Here is a 14,289-nt window from a genome sequence, read left to right as displayed (position 1 = left end):
CAAATTAAATAAGCGCACTGTGCGCACGTTAACGTTCTCAATCCCCGCGCATGTTAGCCTTCTCCGATATTTCCGACAATTCACGATCTTTTGCCGTATAGTTAAAAGAAAACTAGTATTCCCCGTCCTTGGAATATATTCTACTCTTTAAAAAAATTATAAATATATAGAAATTTTTATTATTTTTAATCCCAACATTTATCAATGATCTTAAGTTATAAATAATAAAATATATTGAGATGCAATAAAAAATTTCCATGCATTACATCACACGACACTATGATATATAGAATGATATATTAGTTTAATTCTTCAAAATTTTCACTTATATATTACATGGAATCATTTTAAAATATAAATTAAATTAAACTAAATAAAATTAAAACTTATTTAATAATTTAAAAGTATATGAATATTACATATTTCCTGCTAAACTGAATAGTTCTATTTCTAATTTTTTATGGAGGCGATGATAGTTTGTATAAACTGTATTAAGTTGGAAATAGTCTTGTATATCTAAATTTAATAGAAGTTTGGATTTTCGGGACTTTAAATTTTTTAATCTTGTATATTTAACCAAACAATATTAGAGATTTTTGGATTTAATAAGTCTTTTGGCTGGCCGAAATGATCTTCATTATAGAACTCCTGAGTATTTGTGATGATACGAGTATTTATCTTTAATTTAATTCATAGGGTGTCTCAAATAATAAATTTTACTGTTGTTGGACCTCGTCATTGTCCTGCTAATATTACCATGCTTGCTAACCTGATTGATCATTGTCTCATTTCTTGGAATCATCGACTGGTATATTAAATTTTTAGAGATTCATTTGCATTTGTTATTTTATCAATTCCAGCTCCATTAGGCACTTGTGATAGAATAGACAATATTCAGTTCACTCTGGTTATCGTTTCTTTTCTATTGGACTCATGACTTTTGTAACTCGACCTCATCTTGGTTATTAATTTCCGATTCTTGATTTTGAAGGAATATATTATCTCTAAAATTATGAGTTTTTCTCCAGCAATATCTTCACAGTGCCCTGTTCATTCTTGATAATTTTGTACGCTCTGGCATTGGGACTAATTCATCTTGCCCCTTTTGTTAAACTCTTTTAGAAACCTCGGAATATATGCTCTTCTTTTGTGACTATGCACATGTGGTCTGGTTTACTAGCGCTTTTATATATAAGCCTTTTACAATTAATTTTTCTGGTTTTATACAATGGTGGTACATGTCAGACTTGTTTTTTTATTGATAATAATACTTATTTTTTTTCCCTAGTTGTTAACACCTTGGGGCACATTTGGAAGGCTAAAAAATGTTGTATTTTTTATGAGGTGGCTCCTAATTCTCTTTTTATTTCTCGTCAAATATCTTTACAACTTCAATCTTTTCAATAGAGTGGTTTTTTTGCTGACTCTTTTTTCTATTGCGTCTCCTCTCTCGGGTTATTCTAGTAATGTTGTTGGGTTTTCCATTGTCCTGCGATTATCACACTTCATAATGATGTGGCATGGAAAGATCAATTTTTTCAGGCTGCGATTGTTGTCACCGGTACATCCTCTGCTGACATGGTGTTACATGGTTTTACATAGAGAATCTGGTGTTCGTCTACTATTGTTGGTGAGAACCGTTACATGGTTTTACATAGAGAATATGGTGTTCGTCTACTATTGTTGGTGAGACCTGAGCGGTTCTTGAAGCAGTCAAGTGAACCTCTGGCGCTAGCCTACAAGTCATTGAGTGTGACATTGATCTTTTTATTTTATATAATACTCTTTGTAGCGGAGGATCTGTATGCTCCTGTAATATTGATCTTTTATTGTAATAATTTTTCATTTCCTTTGCAAAAAGTTCATCAAAGATAATTCTTTTAGAGTTAATCCCTTGTATTGGATGAACTTTGTCTTCTCCTTGCCGCTTGATGGCCTTTAGCAATGATATATATCTTATGAAAAAAAAATATATAGGTTCTGACATCTCATTTTTTCTCGTATTCCACACACAACTAATTGTTTCGCTGATTTAACCGTTAAATTTTCCTTGTATATCGATTAATTAATTCTCATATAGTTATATAATTTTATTATTTATATTGTTTTATATAACTATTTAGTTGTTTTAGCATTAAAATAATTTAAAATTTTGATGTAAATATTTAATTTAATTATTCTATACATTCAATTTTTATTAAATATATTTACAAAAAAAATTATAAAATCAATAGAAAAATGCTAATTACAGTCAATTTTTTTTAAGTGTTGGTCTAATGCTCTACGTTCTATTTATTGAAAATATTAATTATTATTTTTTTCCCTCTCAATTAACAATTAACTGTTATACTTTCCGACCAATAATATGAATAATATTAGATAATCACCTAAAAAAGTGATTATCGTTAATATTTTTCAAATTAAGATAAAGTTGAAATTAAACATCAAATGTCAAAATTCTTGTAGTTACAACAATATATAAATTCATCTAATTTAAAATTAATATATCATCAATAATTATGGTAAGTTTATCTTGCATCTATTAAAGAAAATAAAAAAAAATCTAAATTTGAATTTATACACTTAATAAAAAAATATTATATATATTAAAATAATAATAGATTTTATTTATAAAAATATTTTAATATTTTAATATTATTTATTCAATTCATGATAATAAAACACTGAAGGATAAACATATCTAACAATTCATTTCAATATTAATTGATATTATTATTATTATTAATAAATAAAGTGTCTTGTGTGTTAAAGCCTAAAGGGTCTCCGTAATCCGTATCGCTGAACAGAAGCAGGAAACAAATACACCAATCTCTAAACGCTGGATGGATCAGTCGCTTTCAACTCGTACAAAAATGCATAAGCAGGAAAAAGAACAGTAAATTTTTTTAAAAAATAAATGATTTGGCATAAAACATAGTTAAATAAATTGAGAATTATAAAAGGATATTATGTTTCTTGATATGGGTCGTCAATTTTTTTCAAAAATTAAAAGAATTTGATAATATAATATTGTTTAGGGGTGGTTTTTGATCTTGGGTTTTGCTTTACTTCTCCACTTAGATGATGAGATAATGATGTGCCCACCCTCAAATCGAATGCTGGACAGCATACTGAAACCGGTGAGGCAGAGAGATTGTGCATGAAATAAAAGGGTAAGAGAGAGAAGAGACGACGAAGACACACACTCTCTCTCTCTCTCTGTCTCTCTCTCTGTCTCTCTCTCTCTTTCATGATTGATTCCAGTTGGGTTCAAACAGAAGCCAACTGGGTCAGGTAAAGTTTTTAATTGGTGAGGGTATTCTTTGAAAAAGTTTTCACTATTGATACTAATTCTAGCTGCACGAAGCCGTAAGAGCCAGAAAAGAACCGGATATAGAAAAGGCCCAATTTTTTTCCTTACCTCATAAATGATTCCCTCAAAGATTTCCCCAAAATAACATTTGGGTTTGGTTCAATTTCCTGTTTGGGGTGATTAGTTTGGTTCTGTTGTGTTCTTCAAATGAGGTTTTGATGGGATTTTAATGCTTAATACGGCAAGAGAAAGGAAACTTAGTATTGAACCATAAAGTGGAATACTAAGAAGAGATCAGAAAGGTGGACCACCTTGTTTTCTTGGTCTGGTGAATGATTAGAATCCATTTCTTGCCAGTTTTCACATTATTCTTTGTGGATTCTGAGTGGGGTTTGTTTATAAAACATCGATTTGGATGAGTTGCATGAGGTGGGCTCTTTGCACTTTGGCTTCCCAATTTGAATATCATTCTTGGGTTCTTGTTTGGGAGGTGCGATTTTGATGAGTTCTGTTGCTGGAACTGGGGTTTTTGTCAAGCTTTCGAGGTTCTTTGTGAAGTTACAGAGGTGGGCTTTGGTTAAAATGTCTATGAATTCCAAGCCCTCTGGCTTAAATGGCACATTCAAGCGGAAGAAGCAAAATGATCCTTTGCATGGGCCTAATTCTGCCAAGAAATGGAGGAGAAAGATTCTGTTTCTTCTGTTTCTTTGGTTTTCATGTGTTCTCATCATGGCTAGCATTTGGTTTCTTTTGAGTTTTGAAAATAGGGCACTGTGGAAGAAAGACAAGAATCTAGATACTTGTGAAGAAAAAGCTCAAGTCTTGCTCCAGCATTTCAATGTCAGCAAGAGCCAGCTTCATGCTTTGGTTTCTTTGTTTTCTGAATCAGATCAGGTGCTGAACTGCTATCTTTCTTGAACTAGGTTTATCTTCAATAGCTCAGGGATTTTCCTGTTTTTAAGTGAAAATTTTTGGTTTGTTCCTGAATTAGCGGCTTTTGAAAAGAACTATTCAGGTTTACGAGTTAATTGATTTTGCTCGAGAAGTTGGCTGAACATAGACAATGGTGGAGAATGAGGCTCTAGTTACTCCACTAAAATTTAACTCTTTTTTTAAGAACTTGGTTTGTAGCCGCTACATGGCATTCTAAATTGGAACAATGAAGGCAGACATCAAGCTGCCAATGGGAAAACGGAAGACACAGTGAACTTTGTTTTTGTATTGTTGAATAGTAATTCTGTGTCGAAACTCAAATCAATCTTAATAAACTTAAAGTGAAATTTGATGTATGTAGATTCTTGTAGAACTCTCATTCTTGCCCTATTTAATGGGTCAATGCTATTGAGTAGGGCCATGTGAATGTCATTAATTGATACTAAAATTTATTTGTTTATATATTTGCGACTTAGTTTTATCATTTTCCTCAAAATTTTGTTGATATGGAAATTAGGTTAGGCTGTTAGATTTTTGAACAGTTTGATGAGCATATGGGAAATCGGGAACTTCAGATATAAACTGGAGCATTATGTTATAAATAGTGTGATATATTATCTTGTAGGATTTAGTGAAGAAATTGATTTGAGGAGCTTTGTAGTTCTCATGTTTGGACAGGACGAGTGAGATGACTTATCATGCTAGGATGAGGAAACTAAATGGCCTTTTTGTTATTTCAAGTTCATGTTTATTGATCATATAGTGCCTTCCTAGTTTGGTTAAACGGTTGACCATCTATGCTAGTAGAAGGAGATTCAGAGAGAAAAAAGATACCTTATGTGGCTTTAAGATTTCAACCATGGTCAGTAACGTGGCTAGTAACTAGTAAACCCACTTGCCAACTAGGCAAGTGCTGGGGCTAATTAAGCGGCGAATTAAATGCAGTCAACACATAGGTTAATCACATATTATCCTGAATTTTTTTGATTTGCAATTACAGCCTACACTTTAAAAGTGATCTATTGTAGTGTACTCTAACTATGAGGTGCATTTTCAGCATGGCCAATGAAAATCAGCTTTTTATATGATCAGTAAAGAAGGATATATCAACAAAAGAATGGGACCGATTGATAATAGCCCACCAAATTATTAGTATATGCATTCAAGCTTTTCCTTTCACATGTTAGATTCACATGTAAGGAAATGATTTCCAGTAGCCTGGCCGTGATTGCACCCAATTACTAAAGTACTAATTAATTTTGACTATCGCCAGAGTACAGGCCATAATTGCAAACTGAGTAAAGGTTCATGTTTTTTTTTTATATTTTATTTTTTGTCTTGTTCGGTGACTAAACCTAAAACGTATTAGACTCTTCTCATGTGGACAGATGCTTCGGTTTAGTTGATTTTGTCACATTCTTTTGCTAGATGATTATATGCAAACTTGAATGGATGATTTTGTGGAAGAATGTGCTGAGGCTTTCTCTCTAAATACAAAAAATAATAAGAAGATTTCTTAGTTAAAAATCTTTTTCATTTGTTCTTTATACTCTTATTTCCTGTGCATTACAGATAACATCCCCTGAATGCCCCAAAGAACTGGGGCCTGAAATGGCAATGACTGATGGCATTGCATGTGCTCTCAAGGCACTGTGTTCAAAGAAGCAGGAGTTTCAACCACAAGGAGGATGGGCTGCTCAAGATTTAAAGACTAATGACCAATGCGCAGCTCAAGACACAAACATTGCGAGGAAGCTTGAGCAATCATTGAGAGATGAATTGGTATATTTTGCTTTGCAACTTATTCCCTGATAACTGATTAACAGCTAACTTATATTTGAAGTTGTCAATGCATTGTCCTGAATTTGTGTGTTCAATAAACCATGCAAGTAAATTATGCAGTAGTCCTCATCCTGATATGCACACACAAAGATGATAAACAGTTCTTAAAAATTGCCCTGCTAGTTATTGGGTATGGTAGGCATTATTTGTACTTTCCACGTGCATTTTGACCTCCTTTAGACTGCTGGTAACATGGAGATCTGCAGATGAAAGGCTTTCCTTCATTTTTAGGTTTTATGTTTAGCTAAAGCTCTGATAATGCTCAGAGCAGAATTGAACCACAATTGAAGTATGAAGCTTTGAAGGGAATTACGTAATTAGGAATTAACATGAAAAGTTCACACTAGTGATACTAGCAAAGAAAATTTTAACAAATTTGCACCCTTTGATAGGCATGATGTAGAACACGAAGAACACTCAAAAGGGAAGAGAATCAAATCTCAGATTTTCTATTAATAGTCAGTTGTCAATGTCAATAATGGTAAGCTCTACTAGATGTCTAGATGTCATAGGTATTATAGTATAACAAACAGGCCTACTAGTACTAGAGTTAGAAAACCAAAAATAAGAACATACTAAGAATGCTAAACCAATTCAAACTCTATTAAATAGGATTTTATTTCCTAAATTTCTCCCTAAAACACGTACGCCTATAATCCCCAGTAGAAAGTCCTGCATCAAGGCACTAATAAAAAGAATTGTCAGAAAAGCTAACATGTTTTCAAGGTTTCATTAGTGTTATTAATTACAGTTTCAGGTAATGCAAATAAGTTTTTCCCCAATTTATTTTATAAATATGAGGGCCTGGGAAGTGGTTTTTTTTAGCATCAAGAAGACTTGCATGCAAACAAAAGAGTGCATCTTATAGAAAATTAATTGGAGAAGATAAAATCTTGTACCCTTGAATCAAGCCGAATGAATAATTTTTCTTTTGTATTTGTCTTTTATTAGAACATTTTGCAAACAACCAAAATGAGGGACCATGCAGAAGATCACTGTAAGATTTTTTCTTTTGGTTTGGAAAAAGTATGTTGGTCGATCCTTTTTGCAATGATCGTGGGCTGCACATTATCTGGTTTTCATTTTAAATTCTGGAAGAAGAAAACACTGAAGCTAGTTCATTTGGAGCCAGTGCCTCAACAGCGGCACCAACTGTTGCAGATGAAGCAGCAACAGTTATCAAAGGGTCCTCCTAAGGGTGCTGGAAAGTGGAGGAAGAAGCTTCTTATAATTTTTGTCCTGCTTGGAATTTTTACCTCTTTTTGGTTGTTTTGGCACTTGAATAAAAAAATCAAGCTAAGAAGGGAAGAAACTCTTGCCAACATGTGTGATGAGCGGGCACGAATGCTGCAGGATCAGTTTAATGTGAGTATGAACCATGTTCATGCCTTGGCTATTCTTGTGTCCACCTTTCACCATGGAAAAGATCCCTCCGCAATTGATCAGGTGACCTCCTCTCTATAAATTCTTAATCTGTTTGATGCTTTAGTTTTAATTAAGTGTAGCATTCTGTAATAGTGCATAGCTTGTGATAAACCAACTCATTGAGGTAACTTGGTTTGCAATGAAGAAACCAACATTTTTTTTTGGTAATTTCAGTATAAGAACATCTGGAGAATTCTTGCTGAACCATGCAACAGGCCGGAAATGTGACACTAATACTTGAGATTTGAAATAGCTTGTTATAATCCTGATATGCAATAATGATAAATAATTCTAAGCTTTATTTTATTTCACAGAAAACATTTGGTGAATATACTGAGAGAACAGATTTTGAGAGGCCACTCACCAGTGGTGTTGCATATGCTCTGAAAGTTCTACATTCACAGAGGGAGCAATTTGAGAAGCAGCATGGCTGGACAATAAAGAAAATGGAAACGGAGGACCAGACTCTAGTTCAAGATTGTATTCCAGAAAAGTTGGATCCTGCACCCATTCGAGATGAATATGCTCCTGTGATATTTTCTCAAGAAACTGTCTCTCATATTGTCTCTATCGATATGATGTCTGGAAAGGTGCATACTCATGATACATGTATATACGGTTACATTGTTTTGATTGTTCAGTTTTGTGTTCACCAGCTACTTCCTCTCTACTTAGACCAAATAGTTATATTTTGGCTTTTACTGAACCTGTCATCTTTGTAACTGGCCCTACTGAATTAATGCCGATATAGAATTAGTGGGGATAGTAACTCATAAAATTGTAAGATTATAACTATCATCTGAGGGTGATAGCATTAAAGAACAATACCCTTTCGGCCTTTCCTCCACTCTATGAAAGGAGGAATAGACACATTTTACCTGTTTATAATTGCCATAAATCTTTTGACTCTGTAATTTGTTAAATATGAAGCTGCTATTTCTGAAATTTTTTTCCCTCATATGTATTAGAGAAAAAAATATTTAATCTTTATCAAGTTGAGTGTAGTATAGAAATCATCTGGACCATTTCATTAATTTTTTTACATCACCTGTTGAAGATCCATTATCATTCTTTTTTATTCACCATTTCATTGATTTAGTTATTCTTACTTTTTACTTGTATGTTAAAAATTTGCTGCCCTTTCATTCTGGCAGCTTGGGAGACAGTTGTAGGAATATTTATACAGCAAAATCATGTTCATTTCTTATGCAGCTGTAATTTGTTGCTGATGATTGCATAAATATGATCATTTTGTTGACTGCAGAATGCAATTACTAGTTGAAGAAGATTTTACATTTTATCATTACAGATCATTATTACGACTTCACTGAAATTATTTATTTTTGAAACCATCTCTTCTGTGTGCATATACTGATGTCTCCTATGAGCTGATGATTCTAACATCAACTGCTATCTACATATAGGAAGATCGTGAGAACATCTTGAGAGCAAGGGCATCCGGAAAGGGAGTACTTACATCTCCTTTTAAGCTTTTGAAATCCAACCACCTGGGAGTTGTACTCACTTTTGCTGTTTATAATGCTGAGCTTCCTCCAGATGCCACACCAGAACTAAGAATTGAATCTACTGTGGGGTAAATCTGTTGCCTTGGAAAATTCTATCTTTGTATACTATTTCATGCTTTTAGTGAATTGTTCCTTGTTTCATCTCATTAAGATGAAATTAATTTCAAACTTGGTACTCACTTCTTATAAAGGTATCTTGGTGCATCTTATGATGTCCCATCATTGGTTGAGAAGCTTCTCCACCAACTTGCCAGCAAGCAAACAATTGTTGTGAATGTTTATGACACAACTAATGCATCTGCTCCAATTCTTATGTACGGCACTAACGTTACTGACACGGGCCTCTTGCACATCAGCAACCTTGACTTTGGGGATCCATTGCGGAAGCATGAAATGCATTGCAGGTTGGTTCTGAAAATAATGAGGTCTAACTACTCGGTGCTTACTTATTTCCCTAAGGGTTTTTTTTTTTCTGGTATACAGGTTTAAGCATAAACCTCCTTTGCCTTGGACGGCAATAAATGCTTCAGTTGGTGTCCTTGTTATTACTCTTCTTGTTGGCCATATCTTTTATGCAGCAATAAGCAGAATTGCAAAAGTTGAGGAGGATTATTGGCAGATGATGGAGCTCAAAATTCGTGCCGAAGCTGCAGATGTGGCAAAATCTCAGGTGCATTTCCTGGTGCTTTTGATGGGCTTCTGCCTGGAAATTTCTCTTGTAATTTGCTTTGTTTATCTTCTACTACTTCACTGAAATTTCTCTCATGTTCCTGAGACCGAGTTGTTCTCTACTTTGCAGTTTCTTGCAACTGTTTCCCATGAAATCAGGACCCCAATGAATGGTGTTTTAGGTGACTAAGAAATCAAGCTTGTGATGCTATTTCTGACAATATGGCAAGTTTTAGCAATAATGCTTCTTTGAATCATATTTCAGGTATGCTACAAATGCTAATGGATACAGATCTTGATGCAAATCAAAGAGACTATGCCAAGACTGCTCATGATAGTGGAAAAGATCTAATCTCTCTGATAAATGGGGTCCTTGATCAGGCTAAGATAGACTCGGGCCGGCTAGAACTAGAAACTGTTCCTTTTGATCTGCGGTCAGTCCTTGATAACGTTCTTTCACTTTTTTCAAGCAAATCCAATGAAAAAGGAATTGAGGTAAATACCAAGATGACCTTTCTTTCTTCTTCTGTTTTAGTTGATTTCACTAATTACATAAACTTTGTCAATGTTGTTGTTTTGGCTGAGGGCAGTTGGCCATTTACGTCTCCAATCAAGTGCCTGAAGTTGTTATTGGTGACCCTGGACGGTTCCGGCAGATAATCACAAATCTTGTTGGAAATTCTGTAAAGGTTTGTTTCAGCAGATAATTATGGTTATACTTCTTGTTGGAAATTCAATATAGTTATAAGCTGCATCACCACTGTGGATAGTATTAGACAATATGCAGTTTTATCATGTTCCAATCCTTAAAACTATAATGGAAGTCAGGCCATTCATAATTTCATAGTTTGAACCTTGTGGTATATTCAGTGTTGCATACTTCTATTCGTATATAAGGTTTTGTTGGTTCATAAATCTGTTGACTATATTTGACTTATTTTAATTTCAGTTCACACGAGACAAAGGGCATATATTTGTCTCAGTTCGTCTGGCAGATGAAGTGAGAGGTCCACTTGGTATTAGAGATGCAGTGTTGGCACAAGGCTTGAATTCAACTCAGGACATGTCCGATGAAATTGATAATACATTGAGTGGGTGTCCTGTGGTTGACAGATGGAAAAGTTGGGCAAACTTTAAAATGTTAAATAGCACAGATACAATGGAGGAACGTGAAATGATTAGGTTGCTAGTTACAGTTGAGGATACAGGTGTGGGAATCCCGCTGGATGCACAAAGCCGCATTTTCACTCCTTTTATGCAGGCTGACAGTTCCACATCACGAACCTATGGTGGGACCGGGATAGGATTGAGTATCAGTAAATGTCTGGTAGATCTCATGGGTGGGGAAATTGGGTTTGTTAGCGAACCTGGCACTGGCAGTACCTTCTCATTCACAGCTTCTTTCAGGAAAGGAGAATTGAGTTCTCTGGATACAAAGTGGCAACCTTATTACCCTACTGTTATGGAGTTCCAAGGTTGGAGAGCATTGGTAATTGATAAAAGAAGAGTACGAGCTGAGGTCACTAAGTACCATCTTCAGAGGTTGGGTATATCAGTGGATATAGCTTCCAGCCTGAAATCTGCATGTTCTTATTTATCGGGAGGTCGCTACACAAGGTATATTTGTCTTACTAGTACAGTTGTCTAGAAATTTGAGATTCACTTGAATTTTGACAGAATAATTCAAGCCTTTGACATTCTTTAGTGTAAGATCTATTCGTTTTAGCATAAATTTCCATTCATGTTATACTTGGAAAAAAATGATCCTATTACAAAACCAAAAAAATGTAATGTAATATTGAATTTTGTAAAAGTATTTGTAAGGAGGAAAAAAAAACATGTTTTGCAATGAGGTGGTCATATTCAGAAAATTTTATTGTTCTTAATGCAGTGTTCCAGCAGATTTGGCTGTGGTTCTTATTGACAAAGATGTTTGGCATAATGAAACTGGTATGGCTTTAAATCATTTGTTGAAAGAATCCAAGCAAAATGGTGGAACAGAAATCTCAGTAAATATTCCAAAGGTTTTTCTCTTGGCTACGACCATCAGTCCTGATGAACGCAATGAACTTGTATCAGCTGGTTTAGTAGATAGTGTAATTATGAAGCCTCTCCGATTAAGTGTCTTAATTGCATGCTTTCAAGAAGCCATCGGAAGTGGCAAGAAGAGTCCAGCAAAAAGAAAGAAACCTTCAACTCTTCGGAATCTACTAAGAGGAAGGAGAATTTTGGTGGTAGATGACAATAAAGTGAACAGAAGAGTGGCAGAAGGAGCTCTAAAAAAATATGGAGCAATTGTTACCTGTGTGGAGAGCGGCAAGGAAGCTTTGGAACTTCTAAAACCACCGCACACATTTGATGCTTGTTTCATGGATCGACATATGCCAGAAATGGATGGGTAAACTAGTTGTTCTTACAAACTAATGCTTTTGAATATTTACCCGTCTTTGTCGACATTTCCTTTAACTCATGGCTACAGTGAGAATTATGTGTTGATTCTCTCTTGTGCAGTTTCGAAGCTACCCGGCAAATTCGGTTGAGGGAGAGGCAATTTAATGAGCAAATTGCATCCGGGGAAGCATCAGCAGAGATGTTTGGAAATGTGACTTATTGGCACACACCAATACTGGCAATGACAGCTGATGTAATTCAGGCAACAAATGAAGAATGCATGAAGTGCGGGATGGATGATTATATATCAAAGCCATTTGAAGAAGAACAACTTTACAATGCAGTGGCTCGTTTTTTCGAGTCTGGTTGATAGTATGGATTTAGATATCTGTTATTGCTCATCTGACTTTCATCCAGAAGCCAGCTGGCTGATCTATGCTGAATTTACCTTGACCCAAAGCATTTGACTAGCTGACTAATGATGGATAGAATGATCTGCAACAAATTTTTATTATCTTTCCAGCTCTGGTAATATTTAGCAATATCCTTTTTTTATGAAATGGACAAGTGCATATAAGTTTTTCCTGTTTTATCTATTGGCTTAAATCCTCTGCGATGAAACACCTTGCTACTCTATTAATCATCCTTGATATTCATGGGAAACCTAGTTTCATTAAATTTCTTTTCATTGCATTTTCTTTAAAAATTTTTGTTTTATTTATCTGAATAACTAGATGGGTTTCTCTTGAAGCAGTTTTAAATGTTCCCATAAACTTTTACCATTCTTTCTAAGCATATGAAACTCTCTTGGGATGTAATTTCCATGTTTAAGATGTGAATTCTGCATGTGACAAGAACATTACTAGTCTCTTCGGCAAGAACAAATCTCTACCCATATTCGTTCTTTTTTTTTTTTTCAATTGAGGAAAGTGTAATAGATAGTTATTCTGTTTTCAGGAATTTGAGACTGAAGGTGACTTGATTCAAGTATGGATGATCTGGGTAGTAAAACCAAATGAATGCTTATGGCCAGTTTGTTGTCTCTGGTTTGTCACAATTGAAGAAGACAATGACTACCATGGTAGCTTTCTGCACGCAGCTCTTTTATCTATAATATGTTCTCCTTCATTTTTAACTTTTTATAATTTCTTCAGAGAGTAGGCAGATATGAAATGCTAGCTGTGATCCTTGTTTGAATGCTGATGAGATTATCAATCCAACTTCTGATCTTCTGCTGACTCATGCATGAAATCTTCGCTTTATTTCATGACTCAGTGTGCCCAAGGAATTATTTTAGCGCTGCGAACTGCAAATGTACAACTTCAGTGTAAAGGGAGACACCGTTAATGGAAACTCATGGGTGTAAAAGACATACCAGTAGCATTTTCTCAGTTGAAAGATATAATTTAAGATTCATTCTGATTGTTCCAATGATTCATATAAGAGAAAGAAGTGCTGTAAATGTAACTCTTAGTCAATGTGTAATGAAGGTTCAGTTTGTTGTAACTAAAATTACATGCACTGTATATAAATTTATTAACAGACTGTAAAAAGTTCAGACTTGATCAATTGATTCTGTACTTTGAATGATATTGCTTGTACTTCAAATTTGTTCCCTGGAAAAACCATTGTCTGAGAATTGGATCAGCTGATTAGGCAAGGCCCAGTGGCAGAGAGTGACACCTGTAATCATGGGCAAATTTGGAACAAAATTTTACAGAGAATTAAAGGAACTGAGCTGAACATCGAGATTTGAGAGCTGGGAATTTGTAATTATAAAATTAATGTTACCATGCAAGTGGTATCCATTATCCTTCTCTGTAAAGCTTAATGCAGCAATAACCTTTACCTAAGTTATGTGGAACGCATTAACCTTCTCTCTCCACGTGTACCATTTGGCCACAACCCACAAGATTCTAAATTTTGAACATAGCAAGTCACTGCAAAAATTTTATAAAATATTTCTTAATTTTTCAATAATCAACTTTAGTCAATCGATTAATTTAAATTTAACCGTTAAATAATTTTATGTGATATGAAAATTTTATTAATTAATTTTTTAATTTTATTAAAATTTTCACTAATTAATCTCTTTATATTATATTAAAGAGATTTTAGAATACTTAACAACTATAATTAATAAATTAATTAATTAATTAATAGATTTTTTATAATTTTAAAAATATTTTA

At 34.2% G+C, this 14,289-nt stretch overlaps 1 protein-coding gene across 2 annotated transcripts; it reads left to right on the top strand.

Moving 5' to 3' along the window:
* Positions 1-3,010: 3,010 nt before the first annotated feature.
* Positions 3,011-13,689, top strand: LOC110628023 (histidine kinase 2). Of its 2 annotated transcripts, none has more exons than XM_021774462.2 (15): positions 3,011-4,207; positions 5,819-6,028; positions 7,040-7,534; positions 7,828-8,103; positions 8,938-9,107; positions 9,231-9,443; positions 9,523-9,709; positions 9,839-9,890; positions 9,974-10,203; positions 10,299-10,397; positions 10,658-11,325; positions 11,600-12,106; positions 12,220-12,627; positions 13,057-13,180; positions 13,375-13,689. In XM_021774462.2, exons 1-13 carry the CDS (start codon positions 3,815-3,817, stop codon positions 12,467-12,469), a joined length of 3,750 nt encoding a protein of 1,249 aa, XP_021630154.1. In that variant the 5' UTR covers positions 3,011-3,814; the 3' UTR covers positions 12,470-12,627; positions 13,057-13,180; positions 13,375-13,689. The 2 variants fall into 2 exon arrangements, with proteins under 2 accessions (XP_021630154.1, XP_021630152.1); XM_021774460.2 differs by having other exon boundaries at positions 3,012-4,207; positions 13,254-13,689.
* Positions 13,690-14,289: the final 600 nt, after the last annotated feature.

Source organism: Manihot esculenta, chromosome 12 (assembly GCF_001659605.2).
Source record: "Manihot esculenta cultivar AM560-2 chromosome 12, M.esculenta_v8, whole genome shotgun sequence".
In the NCBI taxonomy this organism is placed as follows: Eukaryota; Viridiplantae; Streptophyta; class Magnoliopsida; order Malpighiales; family Euphorbiaceae; genus Manihot; species Manihot esculenta.
This window is presented reverse-complemented; position numbering and strand designations above follow the sequence as displayed.